The sequence below is a fragment of the Microcaecilia unicolor genome, chromosome 3 (genome assembly GCF_901765095.1).
Source record: "Microcaecilia unicolor chromosome 3, aMicUni1.1, whole genome shotgun sequence".
Taxonomy (NCBI): domain Eukaryota; kingdom Metazoa; phylum Chordata; class Amphibia; order Gymnophiona; family Siphonopidae; genus Microcaecilia; species Microcaecilia unicolor.
In genome coordinates this window covers 170096425-170114970 of record NC_044033.1, presented here as the reverse complement: position 1 = coordinate 170114970, position 18546 = coordinate 170096425, and the positions used below count along the sequence as shown (strand labels likewise).

Below are 18546 nucleotides of genomic sequence, written 5' to 3'. Positions count from 1 at the left end.
ACCCTCAGGCAAACTGACATAACATGCTGCCTCCAATATGCACACCTAACAAGTCAAAGTAATGCAGGTCTTTCAAGAAATATTCAGTGCACTAAAAAGGCAGCTGTGTGCCCCCTTCTTGCCACTGAGCTGTCAGCCTTCAAAGACACAGAAAAATCATTTGCACCTCTAAGGACTCTTTCCTGAAACCCCTCACTCACCTTACACAGCTTCTGGTAACGTGGGGAAGACACTGCCATCCTCTGAAGGTGATGCAACAACACCACAACTTTTTGTAGAGAGCTCCTCACCACAGCCATCATTTCAAGTTTGCCACACTTCCAAAGACACTTCAGAATTTGCATTATAAATGAAAAGCCAGATCATTTCCTCCTGGTCGCTGGACCCCGATTTGTCAGCTTTCTGAGCATGCTCGCTTCTGGGGTGGGGAGGGGGGAGAAGATGTTTTTAATCAGAGGTACCAGACTTCGAAGGTCTCAAAAGCAAGGCAGTCAACTATGGATCCTAAGTTTCCTCCAGCTCAGAACCAAATAAAAATGTCTCCTTCCACTATATCCAAAAAAAAAAATCAATAAATAAGAGAATTAAATATAATAAAGCCCCCTCAACCTTTTCAGCTCAGCCCAGGCAGACCAGGATATGAAGGAAGTTGCTGAGCAGCCGACCGCCTGCTGCCATTCCGGGAATGAACTCAACAGATGAGGTGTTCATTAAATTAATTGGAAGGCAAAAGCTGAAGTCCCTAGAAAAGCAGCTTAAACAAACCATCATAGTCCATTTCTTGAAGCTGGCTTTTTTTTCCTCTTTAGTAAGACTGCGAACGAACGGCACACATCTGAAGAAGGATGTGGTCTCTTGCTCTCTCTTCCTTAGATTAAATGCAGCTCCGGCAGAGCAGAGGATCAACAGAATAAGAGGCTGCATTAGAAATCTTGAGAAACAGAGCAGAGGGATACCTGCTCTAATGATATCAACCCAATGAAAAGGGCTAATAAATCACATGAAGACAAGCTATGAGGTTAGATTTTGCCAAATGCAAAGTATAGCCTGCAGGAGAGCAAACATCGTGCAGAGAGAAAATTTCTCCAAAAGCATGATCATTCCTTCTGCTTTCTGAACTCGAAAACAGAACAGACAGACACTTTTAACCTGAGCCTTATCATCAGTGCAAATATATTCCAGGGGTGTTAACAGGTAAAAAAAAATAATAAATCCTTATCAATGGAGCAAAGGGTGTGTCTGTGTGGTTGAGGGGGGGGGGGAGGATAGGAATAAAAGCATTACAATGTTGATTCAAGAAGCTGCGCATAGAAAGGAGGGATGCTGACTTACTGTCAGAATGAGATGAGAGCTTTCATTGGAATGTGCTTGCCTAGATAAAAAGTGTTTTCTGGTATTGTCATCTTACTTTCAGTCTGCCCTGACTTGAAGGAGGAGGTGTTAGCTCCTCAAGATCTATTTTATTTAGAAATTTTATGCGAGTAAAAACTGTCATTAACATTTGTAGGCTGGCATACACATATACAGTAGCAATTTTAGAAGAGGCTCATAGGTGTTTGGGGTGGGCATGTGTCACGTTCTCAAAGCAGGAACTAGGTTTGTGAACCCTTGGGCCACTGCCGAGGAGCGGCAGGCAAATCACCCAAGCAGAAAGCAGTGCTGAACACAACAGGCAGGAACCCCAGAATATAACTAGAAGAGGCTTTAATAGTAGACAATAAACATTATCCAGTAGCACAGCAAGGTCAAAGGGGCCGGCAGCAAACACGGGTAATCCATAAACTAACCAGAGTCTATAGGCAGGCGGAAAGCAAAGTCCAGGTCCAGGTAGCAAGCAAAGTCAAAGTCCAGGAACAGGCAGGGTCCAACACAAAGGAAACTTTCAGAGGAACTCCAACAAACCACCAGGAACTCATGGATGACCTTTGATACCAAGGCAAGGCAAGCAAGGCTCACAGAAGCTAATAAGCCCCTCAGCAGCTGACCCACAGCTGAAGTAAATCACCAGCCAAGTAAGGGTGCTGTTCCAGAACAACCCAGCAGAGCAAGGTTGGCAACCTGGAACATCCGGACCGGACTCACTGAAGTCTGGAACATGGAAGACAGCAGAAAACAGTCCATAGCAGCCACCAGTTCTGGCCACCAGAGGGCAAGGAGAGCACCCACATGGAAAGCAAAAGGGCAGCACCCTCCAAATGTTACAGGTGTTAATGCTGAATTGGTCCTCTTGTCCCCCAAAGCTAATATGACTTCCCTAATCTTTGCCACCCCCTCCCCCAAATAAAAAGGAAGCAAAAAATACACCAATCAAGAGCAGCTAATATAGATAAATAGCTAGATAGCTAGATAGATAGATATGCACTTGTTGACCATGGATTTGAAGGGCTTTGTTCTGGGTGGATCTTAAAATTATACTCATATTTCCTATTTTGCAAAAGAATTACACATATTTCAAAAAGGTTAAGAACACAAGAATAACCATACTGGGTCAGACCAGTGGTCCATCTAGCCCAGTATACTGTGGCAGAAACCCAAATTGTAGCACCATTTCATGCTACCAATCCCGGGGCAAGTAGTGGCCTCCCCCATGTCCATCTCAATAACAATGGACTTTTCCTCCAGGAACTTGTCCAAACCTTTTTGAAACCCAGATATGCTAACCGCTGTTATCGCATCCTCCAGCGAGTTCCAGAGCTTAACTATTCTTTGAGTGAAAAAATATTGCCTCCTATTTGTTTTAAAAGTATTTCCATGTAATTTCATTGAGTGTCCCCTGGTCTTTTGAAAGAGTAAAAAAAAAAAAAAATCGATTCACTTCTATCCGTTCTACACCACTCAGGATTTTGTAGACCTCAATCATATCCCCCCCCCCCCCCCCCCCCATCAGCTATCTATTTTCCAAGCTGAAGAGCCCTAATCTCTTCAGCCTTTCCGTGTATGGGAGGAGTTCCATCCCCTTTATCATTCTGGTCGCTCTTCTTTGAACCTTTTCTAATTCCGCTATATCTTTTTTGAGATATGGCGACCACAATTGAACACAATACTCAAGGTGAGGTCGCAACAAGAGCATTATAATATTCTTGGTCTTATTTTGTATCCCATTCCTAATAATCCTGTTTGCTTTTCTGGGCGCCACTGCACACTGGGCAGAAGATTTCAGCATATTGTCTACAACTAGATGTTTTTCTTGAATGCTAACTCCTAAGGTAGATCCTAGCATCAGGTAACTATGATTCGGATTATTCTTCCCAATGTGCATCAATTTGCATTTGTCTACATTAAATTTCATCTGCCATTTGGATGCTCAACCTTCCAGTTTCCTAAGGTCTTCCTGCAATTTTTCACAGTCCGCATGTGTTTTGACAACTTTGAATAGTTTTGTCATCCGCAAATTTCATCACCTCTCTCGGTGTTCCGATTTCCAGATCATTTATAAATACGTTAACCCATTAGTGCCCAAAGTTCCCATATGTGGGAACAAATATGGGAACATTGGGCACTAATGGGTTAAATAGCACCATTCCCAGTACAGATCCCTGTGGCACTCCTAGATTCACCCTCCTCCATTGAGAAAAATAGCCATTTAACCCTACTCTCTGTTTTCTGTCCAATAACCAACTCCTAATCCACAGAAGAACATTGCCTCCTATCCCATGACTATTTAATTTTCTCAGGAGTCTCCAAGGCACCCATAATAATCATTTAGACTTGGGGTTTAGGAGATTGATATTGGGGGGGGGGGGGGGGTGAAAAGGAACAATGCTTAACAACCCAGTGTTCAAAACCACCTCAAATATAAAAATGTGAGTTTTGAAGGTTTGTAATTGGCTCCCCTTGGACATTCAGTTTTGCTAATTGTGGCACTTATACAAGTAGGAAGTAAAATCTACCAGTTAGACATACAAAGCTCAAAGTGATGGTGCTCTATTCTAGTTTACAAAAAGCACCTCTGCTGGGATACACATGGGGGTTCAACAAGCAAGAGGGGTATACTCTTATGACAGGGGGTGCAACTGGAAGTTCCACCCAAAGAGGAGAACTCCAGACCCTGGCAGTCTGTAGGTCTAGCAAGATCACCATCATCTCTCACTCTGGAAGCAATCTGGTGTGTGACGGTGGCTATAGAGCCGTCTTCTCTAATCTGCTTCAAAATTAATCTATTAATCCAGAGAAGTCCAGGAATTAGATGATACAGGAACATATCGAGAGTGTCCCCCAGAGTCTATAAAGATTGCCCAAATTTGTGTGCCAAATTTTGCCGTGATCCTGAGATGCACTTGCAACTTAACTGGTTAACAAGCCAATTAATTGCAATAGTTGGGCCAAACCTAATTGGCGCCAAATTAGGAATTGCATGTGCATATGGCTGAGTAACTCATGAAGGGGTGTGGCCACGGGAGGAGTGCTGGCATGTTGGAGCATTCCAAAAAGTTACGCATGTTGTTACCGAATACTGCCTCGGTGCTCCCAACTTGGGTGCCAGTATTTACACTATGTTTCAGCAGGTGTAATTATGATTCAAAGAAGGGTGCATGTCCTTTAGAGAACAGCGCTTAACTTTTTCTGGTGCCAAATTTTGATTTATTTGGATTTTGCTCACACCTTTTTCAATAGTAGCTCAAGGTGGATATTTCCCTGGGCTCACAATCTAAATTTGTACTTCAGACAATGGAGAGTGAGGTGACTTATTTATTTATTTATTTTAGCGCATTTATATCCCTCATTTTCCCACAAGCGCAGGCACAATGTGGCTTACAATAGTGCATGAAATAATACAATAAGAAAGATAAACATAAGATGACAGAATAGACAGAGAAAACATAGTGGGGGGTAAAAATGTTCGGCAGGGGCCAGTGGATCACAGTCTCCCGCCAACCATCAGCAGGAGAGTCAAATGGCTGGGCTCAGCAGGGAGTAGGCTTCTGAAAATAGGAACGTCTTTAGGAACTTTTTGAAGAGATGATGGTCGGGTACCCCCTTTAATTGCTTCGGCAGGTTGTTCCAAGATTTTGCACTGGTAAACGGGAAAGTTGAAGCAAACATACGCTTGTATCTAACTTTCCTACTGCTGGGATAGTGAAGACAGAGGAAGTTGCGCGATGACGACAGAGCGTTCCTATGGGGTAGATCAACCAGGTTGAACATGTACTCCGGGGCCTCGCCAAATATGATCTTATGCGTTAAAGAACAGATCTTGAACTTGATGCGATCTTTGACAGGGAGCCAGTGCAGAGCGAGACGCAATGGCTGTGCATGGGCAAAGCGTGATTTGCCTAGAATTAGTCTGGCAGCCGTGTTCTGGGCTGTCTGGAGCTTTTTTAGTAAGTAGTCATGGCAGCCAGCGTATATCCCACTGCAGTAGTCCAAGTGAGAAAGGACAAGCCAGTGAACAAGAGTACGGAAAAGGTCTCTAGGCAGGCAAGCTCTAATGCGCTTTAACCGCCACATAGCAAAAAACATTCTCTGCACGACAACCTTCACTTGATTGTCCATTATCAGGTGGTTGTCTAGCTCGACCCCAAGGATTTTCAGGCTATTCAGGATGGGAAGCTTAAAGGCACCGACATTGAGAGTGGTGGGAATGACTTTATTGTGCTGGGACGAAAGCAGAAGGCAATGATTTTTATCTTCATTGATCTTGAAATACATTTGCCCAAGAGGTTAAGATGGAAAAGCTGGCTTCGATCTTCTCATGGATTTCTGTCAAAGCAGAGTTAAAAGGGATGTAGATGGTTACATCGTCTGCATAAATAAATGGGTGAAGATCCTATTTTGCAAGCGCTTCCGCCAGAGGTTTGAGCATCAGGTTGAAGAGGGTGGGAGAGAGAGGAGATCCTTGGGGCACTCCACAATGTGACTCCCAAGGTGCAGAAATAGTTGCATTGGCTTTAACTCAATATGTACGGGATGCCAGAAAACCCTTGAACCAGTGAAGCACAATGCCGCCAATCCCAAAAGTGTCCATAAGGAAGGTCAGAAGCTCATGGTCCACCATGTCAAATGCACTAGACATGTCAAACTGTAACAATAATATTTTCCAACCCAAAGAAATTTCTCTCTTGAAATTGGACATGATGGTAACAAGAACTGTTTCAGTACTAATTTGTGGACGAAATCCAGATTGAGAGTAGTGTAGGATATCAAAGTTAGTCAAATAGCCCAGGATAACAAGGAGCAGCAGCAGGGTTTGAACCAGCCACCTCTGGATGGCAAGACCTGTGCTCTAACCACTAGGCCACTCCTCTACTCAATTGCCATTTATAGAGTTCTTCCCTATTTGTCCAGCTGCAGGAGAAAGTGAGATACTGCAGAACAACTCATCTATTGTATTAAAACTCTATAAACCTGCCAGTTAAGGTTGAGAATGTGAATGCTGACATATATGATATTTAGCTTCATCAGATTCCTAAGCATCCAGTTGTATCTTTGCTATATATGTTGAAGAGGAATTAGGTATAATATTAAAAGTCCCTCCTGAAGAAATGCCCTCGCTACTACTACTACTACTATTACTTGACATTTCTAAAGCGCTACTAGGGTTACGCAACGCTGTACAATTTAACATAGAAGGACAGTCCCTGCTCAAAGGAGCTATCGCTCTCAAAAGGCTACTGTTGCAACCAGGAGAGAAGAGGCTTGGAGAGAACAAGACCAAGGAGGCTTTTCTCCGTGATGTTAGAGAAATCTAAGCAAAAGTTAATCCAAAGTTGTATGCTGATAAGGAAACCTAAAATATTTCTTTTTATCCTTCCCAGTATGTTTTAGGGCTAAACCTATAACCCCATCTGCTTTGAGTATGAAGAGAAAAGCAAGGTACAAATCTGAAAATAGAATACAACAGCATTTAATGTGAGCAAGTGAAAAGTGATGCATGTAGGGAAGAGGAACCCAAACTGTAAGTACATAATGCAAGGTTCCACATTAGGAGTCACCATCCAGGAAAAGAATCTAGTTATCATTGTTGATATGTTGAAACCCTCTGTTCAGTGTGCAGCGGCGGCTACGAAAGAAAATAGAATGTTGGGAAATATTAGGAAAGGAATGGAAAAGGAGTATGTTATAAAGCCTTTGTATCGCTGCATGGTGCAACCGCATCTTGAATACTGTATGCAATTCTGGTCACTGCATCTCAAAAACGATATAGCAGAATTAGAGAAGGTACAGAGAAGGGCAACAAAAATGATAAAGGGGATGGGATAACTTCCCTATGAGGAAAGGCTAAAGTGGCTAGGGCTCTTCAGCTTGGAGAAAAGATGGCTGAGGGGAGATATGATAGAGGTCTATAAAGTACTGAATGGAATGATCACTTGTTTACTTTTTCCAAACGTACAAGGACTAGGGGGTCATTCTTATGAAGCTCTTAAGTAGTATATTTAAAACAAATCAAAGAAAATATTTCTTCATTCAACATGTAATTAAGCTGTGAAATTCATTACCTGAGAATGTGGTAAAGTAGTTAGCGTAGCAGAGTTTAAAAAAGGTTTGAACAAGTTCCTAAAAGTCCATAATGTATAGTTTATTCCTGGGATAAGCAGCATAAAATCTGTTTTGCTCTCTTAGGATCCTGCCAAGTACTTGTAGCCTGCATCGGTCACTGTTGGAAACAGGATTCTGGTCTTTGTGGACCTTCGGTCTGTCCCAGTACAGCAGTGCTTATGTACTTATCAGCATTCTCTGAACAACTCCAGCGCCTTCTGGGACTGTTCCAGAGTGAATAATGCCACTACAGTTAATACTTACTGTTCAGTAATTATAGAGCAACTGAATTGTATCTGTTGTTTGTTTAGATTTATTTCCCTTCTTGCTTGATCTCCCTCCTCTGTGGGCTTTATGGGACATTAATTTTATTCTGTTTCTTGCTATGATTTGACTTATTTCTTTTGTATTGCCCAAAGTTAAACTGGCATTCTCATTCAAGATTGTGCCTACACAAACATGTTAAAATGTGGATTTGAGGGGGGGGGGGGGGGGGGGGGGAAGGAACATAAGGCCTGCCATACTTAGCACACTTGGGCAGTCCTAAGCTCCATCAGGTCCAGCATCCTGTTTCCGACAGTGGGCATTAAGTACCTGGCAGGATCCCAAAACACAACTAGATTCCATGATACTGTAGAAGCCTAGGGAAACCCAGAAGAAAACCAGTATACTGATTTCCAGCCTATCCCATAGGATGGCCTCAGCTGAACATCAGGCATTTCAGATCAGAATGTGGTTTAGATTATGGCTTGCCTACATGAAGTCAGATTTTATCAGGGCTGTTGAGTCTGCCTGCATGAACTCTGACCTAATCGCAGTAATCATGAGTCAGGTCATAGGTCAGGGCTATCAAATCAGGTCTGTCCCTATGAATCTCCACTAGCATTCAAGGGAAGGCCTTGGATTGACTTATGGGCTTTCTTACGAATCCAATTATATGGTTTAAAAGGATGGGATCCTCTCAGAGAGATGGAAGGTGTCGTGCAGGGTGCCAAAGGGTTCCCCTCTTTCATTGACACTTTTTAATTTATTTATGTAATCTCTGGGTGTATTATTAGATCAGTCTGAATTCACTCGTTACATTTGTGCAGATGGATACCACTGTATTTCTACCTTGCTTACCAACTTGGGTGGATATTCTAGATCGTGTTCAGAAGTGTATGGAATTAATAGAACACTGGACTTCGATCATCATTTAAAACTTAATAAAGGAAAAACAAAGTTCCTTTGGATTGGAGCCAATAGTGATGTAAGGACTAAGCAGAATTTTAAAGTTGAAGGAAATTTATTTTCCTTGGATTTACAGTCAAAATTCCTGGGAGTAGAATTAGACAATCTTCTATCTATGCAACCTTTTTCCTCAGTAGTGAAGAAAACCTTTTACATGCTTAGAAAGCTCAGGGTTGTTCAGAAATATTTTACACAGGCTGTGTTTCGATTACTGGTTCAATCACTTGTTTTGTCTCAGTTTGATTACTGTAATTTTGAACTGATTGGTTGTTCTAAGGCTTTAATGAATTGATTACAAATCATGCAAAATACAGCCATTAGATGAATATTTGGTATATCTAAATATGAATCAGTTAGGAGTTATTATTTAAAGCTACACTGGTTACCTGTAACAGCCCGTGCCCAATTTAAGACGATTACAACGGTTTATAAAAAAAATTTTTGTAGATATTTATTTATATGGATCATTTAGTGGTTCTTCTTCAGGGTGCAAACTCTCGATATAAGACCAGAAACTAGTTATTGCTACAATTTACGGAGACCACCAAGATTAAATCAGTTCAACATTTTACTTCCTCAGCGCACTACCAACTAGACATGCTCTAGAATTCTCTGCCCCAATTATTGAGATGGTATAGATATTTTCCAAGGTTTAGAAAATTGCTGAAAACTTTGTGTTTCCAAAAAGTTTGATTTGAGTCTTTAAATTCTGATGCAATGTAATGCTTGTTTTAGCTTCACCTAAGGTCTAGCTACAGACAATGTCTATGAATACCATGTGTTGTCATATCCCACAGCTCTGAACAGCCTAGAAAGGGATGCAAATATACAAATATATCATGCACAGCTGATACCTCTGCTAGTCAGGGTTGGGACATAGCAACCCAGTTAAGGCCTCAGGTCCCCTCTGTGATAACTTGGCTATATATTAATATTGCTAGTTGTACATTTGTAATGAGACTTTAGGGATTAACTACTACTACTACTTATCATTTTTATACCGTTACTAGATGTACACAGCGCTGTACACTTGAACATGAAGAGACAGTCCCTGCTCGAAAGAGCTTACAATCTAATCAGGACAAACAGGACAAATAAGGGATAAGGGAAATACTAAGGTGGGAATGATAAAACAGACATGGGTACTGGATAATCTCCGGGAAAGCTGAGTATACAACCTGGGAAAACAGCAAGGCATAGGAAACCTGTTCTTCCCTTTCATAAAGATAGCTTGCCCCTGCTTGGGATAATTCTTTTAAGCCATGGATGGGGGGGGGGGGGGGGGGGGGGGGGGGGGGGGAGGAAGACAGCAAGCACAGTCAACCAGCTCTGACTGCTGTCTCAGAGATCAGAATAGCATAATTCAGTTGGGCTGCCAAGCAAGTGAGAGGACGAGGAGTAAAAGCAGTTCCCTTTGGTAGCATATTTAAGTATGCATTAGATCAGAGGTGGGCAAAGTTTTTACAAGAAGGGATGCATGAATGTTTGCACTATCCCTATGGGGCTGCACACAAACAAGTTTCTTCCCCTCTCCTTACATAAAATCCACGCAGAGTGCACCACCCCACCTTCGGCACGCTGCCATTGCGCTCACATCTGCCCTGGGCACCCAAATTTGGAAGACCTATATAGAATCCGGGGATAGTTGCCTGGCATAAGGCTTAATCATTTCTGTAGTCTTCATATTGGCCTTGGCTCTCCACAGAAGAAACTAAAAAGGAAACCTTCCCCAAATATGCCTCTCTCTCTCTTCCCTCCCCTTTCTCCATTATGGTTCCTGAGTTCCTGGACAACTAAGCCTACAATCTGAAACTCCCAAACCTCTTTGCAACCTATATTAATACATAATTACCCTAAAAAGTCTATTTTTCTCAAACACAGAGTCTGGGGCAAGAGTTGGCGTATGTATATTTTTGTATAATTAAATGCTGTGATGTTTTTAAATTTTATAATATAAAGCACTTTTATGACATTTCTTGTACTTCAATTAATTTAGGAGCCCTTTTACTAAAGCTTAGCGTGCGTTAAATGCCAAGAAGCCCACAGGTATAAAATAGGCTTCTTAGCGTTTATCAGACACTAATTCTGTTAGAGCATGCTAAGCTTTAATAAAAGGACCCCTTAGTTTGTTCAGGGAGGAAGGGGGTCATTTTAATGATTAGTGCTGGGAAGGAAGGAAGGAGTATAAAGGGGATCTTGGAGGCGAGATCTTGGGAGGACAGATAGATGAGGAAGGAGAGGATGTATACGAAATATGGGAACAGAAGAAAGGAAAACCTAATGAGGAAATGGATATGGGGATCAGGGAAGAAAGGAAAAAGAGGGGACCCTACATCAAGTGTGGAAGAATAAAATTTGAATCAGGAAAAGGAGAGCTGATCTAGTCACTGATTTCCCCCCCTACCAATCTTCTGTCAATCTCATCCCTCATTCATTCTCTTTTCATACCCCAGCTAATCCCCTCACTTACTATCTCCCCTCAACTTTACCATCATATTCTGCCCCACAATTCCTCATATACCCTCTGATCCCCCTATTCATTTTCTTGCACCTCTTCTATCCTTTAACTCAACAGCACCTCCATCCTCAATCTCCTGCACCCTTCAATCTAGGCTTGACATTTAAGATGATGGTGGTGTAGTATCTTGGGTCACATCTTTCTCTTCTGGTGCCAAAGAACAGTGCTGCAGATCAAATTACAGTGGATAACAATCAATGATCTAAACAACATTTAAAAATATATATATATTTTTTTTAGTTCCAATATTTTTATTGTGTTTTATAAATGATAACAAATGGCTAAAATAAAGCAATTAGCCAGCTTAACAAGTTAACAGTAACAAGCATCAGCATACATGTTCAAGTTAGGGCAAGTCCGGGATTATTTCGATAACAGATCATAATCATAAGTCACAGGAGCAATTTCAATTCTGACAAAGGTTATTACGTAGTGAGTTTAGTAAAGGAGACCATATTTTGTTGTACTTAACAAGTGAGTTATGTTTTTCAGCCGCAGCATATTCATATCTACCCTGGGTTTATATAAGTTCTGAAAATCAAAAAGTATGCATGTGAAAGCCCAAACCCTGCCCCAGATCCACTTCTGGGAACTCCTCCACTCGTCACATATACACAAACATGAAAAACAGCATTACATACATACTTTTCCCTGCATTTCAGTAATTTTTGTACATAAACATCTTTAAAAATACCCTCAAGGTGCCTGTCCATCAAACAAGCGGACATCCCAATGCACTTTGTTACACTGCACTTGAACATCAACGTGACTCCCTATAGAAAGGCTGGCTAATTATTTTCATGTCTGATCTGCATGGCAGCTTCAAACGGGTATGGCTAGAAGGAGCAATGTTATGAATATTAATGAACTACAGTACGGTAAAATTGAGTGACGGCAGGGGAAATACAGAAACATGCTCGAAGTTTCAAGGTGACTGAGAAAGCAGAAATCCCATTTCACTCTATTACAGCAGATCTCATAACTTGAAATGGGAATAAAAAGCCCAGCAGAAAATTAAGAAAACAAACGCAACGAGCCAAGATACATACATTTGTTTTCATGAAAATAATAAAATTAAGTCATTTTAATAAACCCACACAGCAATGAATTGCCTTTAAATCCTGCTGTGTCAGTCCTGCTGAGTCAGTCAAGATATAGACCATGCACAAAAGTTCATTTGCTTTACTTTCTTCTCTTTTAAATAAAGAAGTCTGCATTATTCTAAGAAATGCCTCTGTTGAAAATATGAAAAGGAAATCAGAGCTTTATCTCCCACCAATTATTCCAGAGTTTTGACCTTGTTCCACTCTCGAAATCTGCTACTTGATGCTTCTCCAACTATATACAAAAAAGCCAGGTGTCTTATCACAACCGAACTATATTTCAATCCTCGAACCCAATGGAGTAACAAACTAGCCATTCCAACCAGTGCAGTCTGCAATGCTGGTGAAGCCACTAGAAAGAAATTAAGTTTACTTTCGGATTATGCGGTGCTCTGCATGCTTCCCTAATCAACTCAGCTTATCAAACAAGAGCCAATAAACTGCACAATCTCTACAAAACATTTAAGTGGGATGTCATAGATTAAAAACGCAGCAACATGATAAGGTTTCCAGGTCCTACCTGCATCTGCTTTTTGAGTCTGCGAATGTTGGCTGCATCCTGAAGGGCATCTTCTCGCTGTGAGGCATCTCCCAGCACATTGATTGTGGTTTCTGCCTCCTGCATCCACTTGAAAAACTTCTCCATTTCCTTCAGCGAGGCCTGTACCACATTCAGATCAGTCTCCAGAACACTCTGCCTTTCTTCTACTCTGAAGGCAAAAAAGTATAGATAGGAAGTCTTTAAGTTATACAATTCAATAAGATAACATGCCAAATGCATTTTATGTTCAAATCTTTTTTATTGAATTACATAAAGCAAAATAACCAAACAAGCAAAGATACAACAATATAAAACACAAGCTATACATTCAAACTATAACCCACCAATAACAGTAAAAAAGAAAGTAGAGGGCTATGGCTCTGATAGACCCCACTAGAAAACAAGAATCTACCCTCACCCCACAAGTACAATCAAGGTGAGTATACCAAATGAATGACATCCAAGGAACAACAAACTCACAGGAGGTTATATGGGTCTTAAGTTCTGGACAAAGATAAACCATTTATCTTTGTATCAAAAGGCATCATAATCAGAGAAATCATCCCCCCCCCCCCCCCCAATCTCCCACCTGGCCTATAACTACTAATTTATTGTGCAAATACCAGAAGGAAGGGGCCTCCGCCCAAATTCAATGATTAAGAATACACTTCTTGCAACAACATAAGCCTTTCCCAAGAAAAGCTTAGCCCCCCCCCCCCCCTCCACTGAATACCATAGGTCTCACTTATTGAGTATAATAATTCCTTCCAAAAGTAAGGAATGCAGCATTGCAAAATGTCCCCCAGAAAAACATGAATGCGCCCCCAAAAATCCTTAATAGGAGCACAGCCCTACACACGCCAAATGCATTTTTAAAAAATGAAGGCAATGTGCATTTACAAAAAAATAAAGGCAATGCCGTTCACTGAAGAGTTTATTCAGGAGGGAACATGGCAAGGAGAAATTAGGTCTTACCTGATAAATTTGTCTTTCCCACTATTCCAGAACCTGTGGGATAGTTGTGTCCATGAACCAGCAGATAGAGATAGAGAACTGAAAACTGAGCTGAGACACATCTCTCTTGGCATCCAGTCTAGCTCCTCAATACGTAGGAAAGCAGTAAAGATAATACTCAGAATAAGCACAACCACCACCTTAAACAATTTGCTAACCTAACACTAACCAGATGAGCAAACATATGCAGACCTGTCTCATGTCTGGACAATTTGTAGAGAACAAGAGATATGCAGGAAGCATCATGCAAGGTGATAGTCGTTATTCGGCCCATTACTTCGCACCAACTAAACATCTCAGAAACCTCGGGCAGGCCTCTTGAATAGTGGAAAGGACTAATGGAAAGAAATTATCAAGCAAGACCTAATTTCTCATTCTATTACTTAGCTTCCCACAATTCCAGAATCTGTGGGATGTATAAAAGCAAAGTAAGGTAGTCTCCACCCAGGATGTTGCTGTACACCTTGTAGAATTAGCATGCAACACCTGAGGAGCCTGTTTCCTCATAAGCATGATAGTCTCCTACAGCCATCTAACAATTGTGGGCCTGGCAGCTACGAGGCCAAGCCTTTATCAAAAAGTACAAATAATCCGACTTGTAAAACTCATTTGTGAATTCCAGATATTTAATGAGGTCCCTACACACATCATGAAGCAGCCTCTTCGTCCAATTAATATTGCCTTTAGCTCATAGCCATCAAAAGGAATTACTACAAGAGCACTTACTGACACCTATTTTGTAGGTGTTAAGGGCTCATACACTAATCCTGCACCAACCAGTTAGCATGCGGTAATGTGAATGCAGTAACTGATTAGCGCACTAATGCCTACTCTCTGTCCCCAGATATGCTCCTTCAAACAAAAAAATAAAAAATAGTTTACAGCGTGCAAGTAGCACTTGCAGTTTCAGAACTTACCCCAGGATGCCTAAGCGCATCCTGAGGTAAGCCATTTTAAGCTCTGGTCTAAGCATACCACAAGTTTACTAAAAGGATCCCATAGTCCTGTAAAGGGAGTTAAAACCACATTCATGAAAACCTCCTTTTCCAATGTTTCAAATTCCCTTCTGATGGATCTTCTCTTTATGATTTCACAAGTTTAATTGAAAAAGGACAGTTCAAGAGAGAGGGGGGAGAGCCCAGTGGTTAGAACAGCAGGCCGCGTACGAGCTGATGCTCGTTAACATCTTGGGCAAGTCACTTCACACTCCATTACTTCATACAACTTAGACTAAGTCCACTTGTGCTGGGACATAATCCATGTACGCGATGGTAACCTTCGTTGAGCTCAAATTTGGAGAAGGTAAAGAATTCTGTCTACAATCCAAAGGCTAAATAAGCATTTTAATAATTGATTCAGGGCATGATATTACAACGATGACTGCATTAGCCAAGCAAGCTAATCACTTGGAATTAGCAGAAGAAAAAGAAATTGAGAGACATTTTGAGGGACCCAAGTGTGCCCGAAACTAATGCTTATGTTTCAGGAGCCATGAAGAATTTGAAAGTAAGGAACCATGGCAAAGGTAATTTTTTAAAGGCCCACCTAACCTGTGCATCAGATACACAAATCACTTACACCAGTTTCCAAAGGAAGAGGTACATGCATGCTTTCCCTTCGAAAAAGTTCTACCAAAAACAACCACACACACATTCACGCCTATTTAGTAAGCACAGAGTTTTATAAGGACAAGTTCAAACACTCTCAACTGCACTCCAGGGAATGCCTCTCCTCGCTACAGGAGAGGCATTCCCTGGAGTATATATAGACATATATACTTTGACGTGTAGAGTACAAGCAATTTTGTAATAAGCCATTTATGGGTGTGGAAATGCCTTTGAAATTTGTCATCTCTTTTCACAATGCAGAAAAACAGTACCAGAAATCATGACATTTTCATCAATCTTGCTTCCTTTCCCACAAATATTTCCTTCTCACTTCCATAGATCTCTTTATCTGTCTTAAAGACTGTTTGCACTCATAACTCTTCCTCCTTTCACCATGCCCAGCAATACAATTTTCTCTGGAATCCTCCTCACTACCCCTTCATCCCATTGTTCTCTGCATCTCTCCCCCTCCTCACCTCTCTCTGTATCTTTCTCTCTCTCTCACCAATTTCCACCACATCCTTCTACTGTGAACAGATGAGATACCTAACAAGCAGCAGTGATACTACTGTATGCTTGCTCCTCTATAGCACCGACGCTCGCCCTGGAGCGCTCGGGCAGCAGAGGAAAGCCACTCATCATTTCAGTCACCACTGGCAAGCTAGAAAACCAGAAAGTCTGTGGTCTGACTGTTTTGCTTGACGTAATGATGCAGCTACCACGGACCACTAGCACTACAACCAGGCATCAACTTCCAAAGCATGAAGCATGCCAGTCTTGCTGAAACGTCTGTGGTTTTAACTCCAAGCCACAGATAGACTGTGAAGGTGACTGTTGCCATATAAACAAAGGGGTAAACTTTTACAATACTTATAATATCAAGTTATCATAACCTTCATAATGCTTGCAATGGATGCAAAAAAATAATAATAATCCCATGACATATTAGGAACTTTACCTTTGCAAAGTGATTTTTTTTTTTTTTACGTACCAGGGCCATTCACCATCAGGCAAGGGAAGTAATGTCAGATATAAACTGACAGAGTGTAGGAAAGAGGAAAGAAGCTACAAAATAAAGGTGACATTCAGAGAAACATAGGGAAACTTTGTGGAGGATGATTGAAAACAAGTAAGCCAGATCACTCTAGTTTATGTGCCAGTGCGCAGGTGAAGGGCAAGGTTACCTGACTTGCACATTAAATCCCAGCTCTCCTCCACATCAGACTCACACGCTTTCTGCTCAGTCACAATGCACAAGAAGAATACAAAACGTTTTAAGCTCTAATTGTGGGAATCAGAGGCTATTCTCCGAGCAAGGAGAGCAAGCTTTTTATCCTACAAGATAAAAGATAAAAGAGAAAAACTGCATCGAGAAATTTCACCTCTGCACTGAGCACGATCCCCAGGAATGCATGCAATTTCATGTTCATGTTAACATCACATGCCATGAGACATGGATTTGCAATAGCCAGACAAAATGCATCATACTAGCACCCCAGTTTATGAGTCCTCTTCAGACTAAGGAACTTCTGGGTGAAATCTGTGAGTGCTGATTTTACAGATTAGCAAATACTACATACGAATCCAGTTTTTCCTACATAAGCACGCAACTGTGGAATGCACTCCCTAAAGCCGTGAAAACCACGTACGACCACCTACACTTCCGGAGAACACTAAAAACGTATTTGTTCAAAAAGGCATACCCTACCAACCCAACATAAATGCCAGACCGCTACAACACAACAAAAACCAAAATACAGTATGGACACAACACAACTCTTCCGTGTACGATGCCCTATGTGGATATCCAACACGAACTGTACCTTATCTCACGTGGCAATATCACATGAACTTTATCTTATCTCTACATCACTCTGTATTTGTCTACACCGGAGTCTGCAATCGCATCTCCGACACTATGTAAGCCACATTGAGCCAGCAAACAGGTGGGAAAATGTGGGATACAAATGTAACAAATAAATAAATAATTATATCAAAATATATAACTACACTTTCCCCCCCTTTATATATGTAAGCACTTACTCCCAGCTCCTTTAAAGAATAGTACTGTGACTGCAATGCTAGTACACAAACTCATAACAAGCTGGCTCAGACAAGAGGTGAGGGGTAGGTAATGTCTTGCTCTTGCACTAACCAACGATGATGGTGAAAATGATTTAGCTACTGCAGACAGGGTGAGCACTTTAGCGTCCCTCCGGACCAGCCCAGACTGTGACTGATGGGAAGAAACAAAGCAGTAAGAATTCATGGGCGGGACACCAGCAAATCTGCTGTGAGAACTTGCACTCCAAAACTGCATCCTGACGACTTTGCATATCCAACCTGTAATACTTAGAAAAGGTATGCCCTCCAGATCTCTAATGGTGGAACCAAAGAACTTTCGGCCCAAGAAGCTGCCTGTCTCCTAGCAGAGTAAGCTTTCACACTGTCAGGTACCGACCCTGCCCACCAAAAGGTTAAGTGGAAGCAATCATCTCCTTAAACCACCTAGCTAGAGAAGGTTTAGAAGCTGCTAACCCCCTTTCCAACTGCCTCAATCAATACAAACAGATGATCGATCGGTCTGACGGAACTTGTCTGTAGTCTTCAAGTAATGCTTGAGAACTCTCTTGATATCCAGACACTTCAGATGCCACTGCTCCTCCGAGCCGGAAGAAGACCCCAGCACCGGCAAAACCACAGAAAGACATGAAACCGCGACACAACTTTGGGGAGAAAGGAAGGGACCAGCCATAAGATCACTCTGTCTTTAGTAAACTCCAAAAACGGCTGGCAGCAAGAAACAGCCTGCAACTCCGACACCCTCCTGGCCAAGGCTATGGCCACCAGAAAAACTACTTTAAGAGTCAAATCCTTCAAGGTACAGGATGTCAAAGGCTCAAAAGGAGTGCGAGAACCAGGATAAGATCCTACAAAGGAAAAATCGCCCGCAAGGGGGGACGAACCAGACCTGCCTCCCCTTTAAAAAACCGGACAACATCTGGATGAGATGCTAGGGACTTACCCCAAATATGCCCCCTGAAACAGGATAAGGCC

The 18546-nt window shown here is 41.7% G+C and overlaps 1 protein-coding gene across 7 annotated transcripts in view; it reads right to left on the bottom strand.

The window, feature by feature from the left end:
- LOC115465822 (utrophin-like) overlaps nt 1–18546 on the bottom strand; it is a 1296369-nt gene that overhangs the window by 744019 nt on the left and 533804 nt on the right. For all 7 annotated transcript variants that reach the window (XM_030196568.1, XM_030196575.1, XM_030196573.1 and 4 more), the window contains one exon: nt 12848–13037. In XM_030196568.1, coding sequence (XP_030052428.1) covers nt 12848–13037 — 190 coding nt within the window. The remainder of the gene's footprint in view (nt 1–12847; nt 13038–18546) is intronic.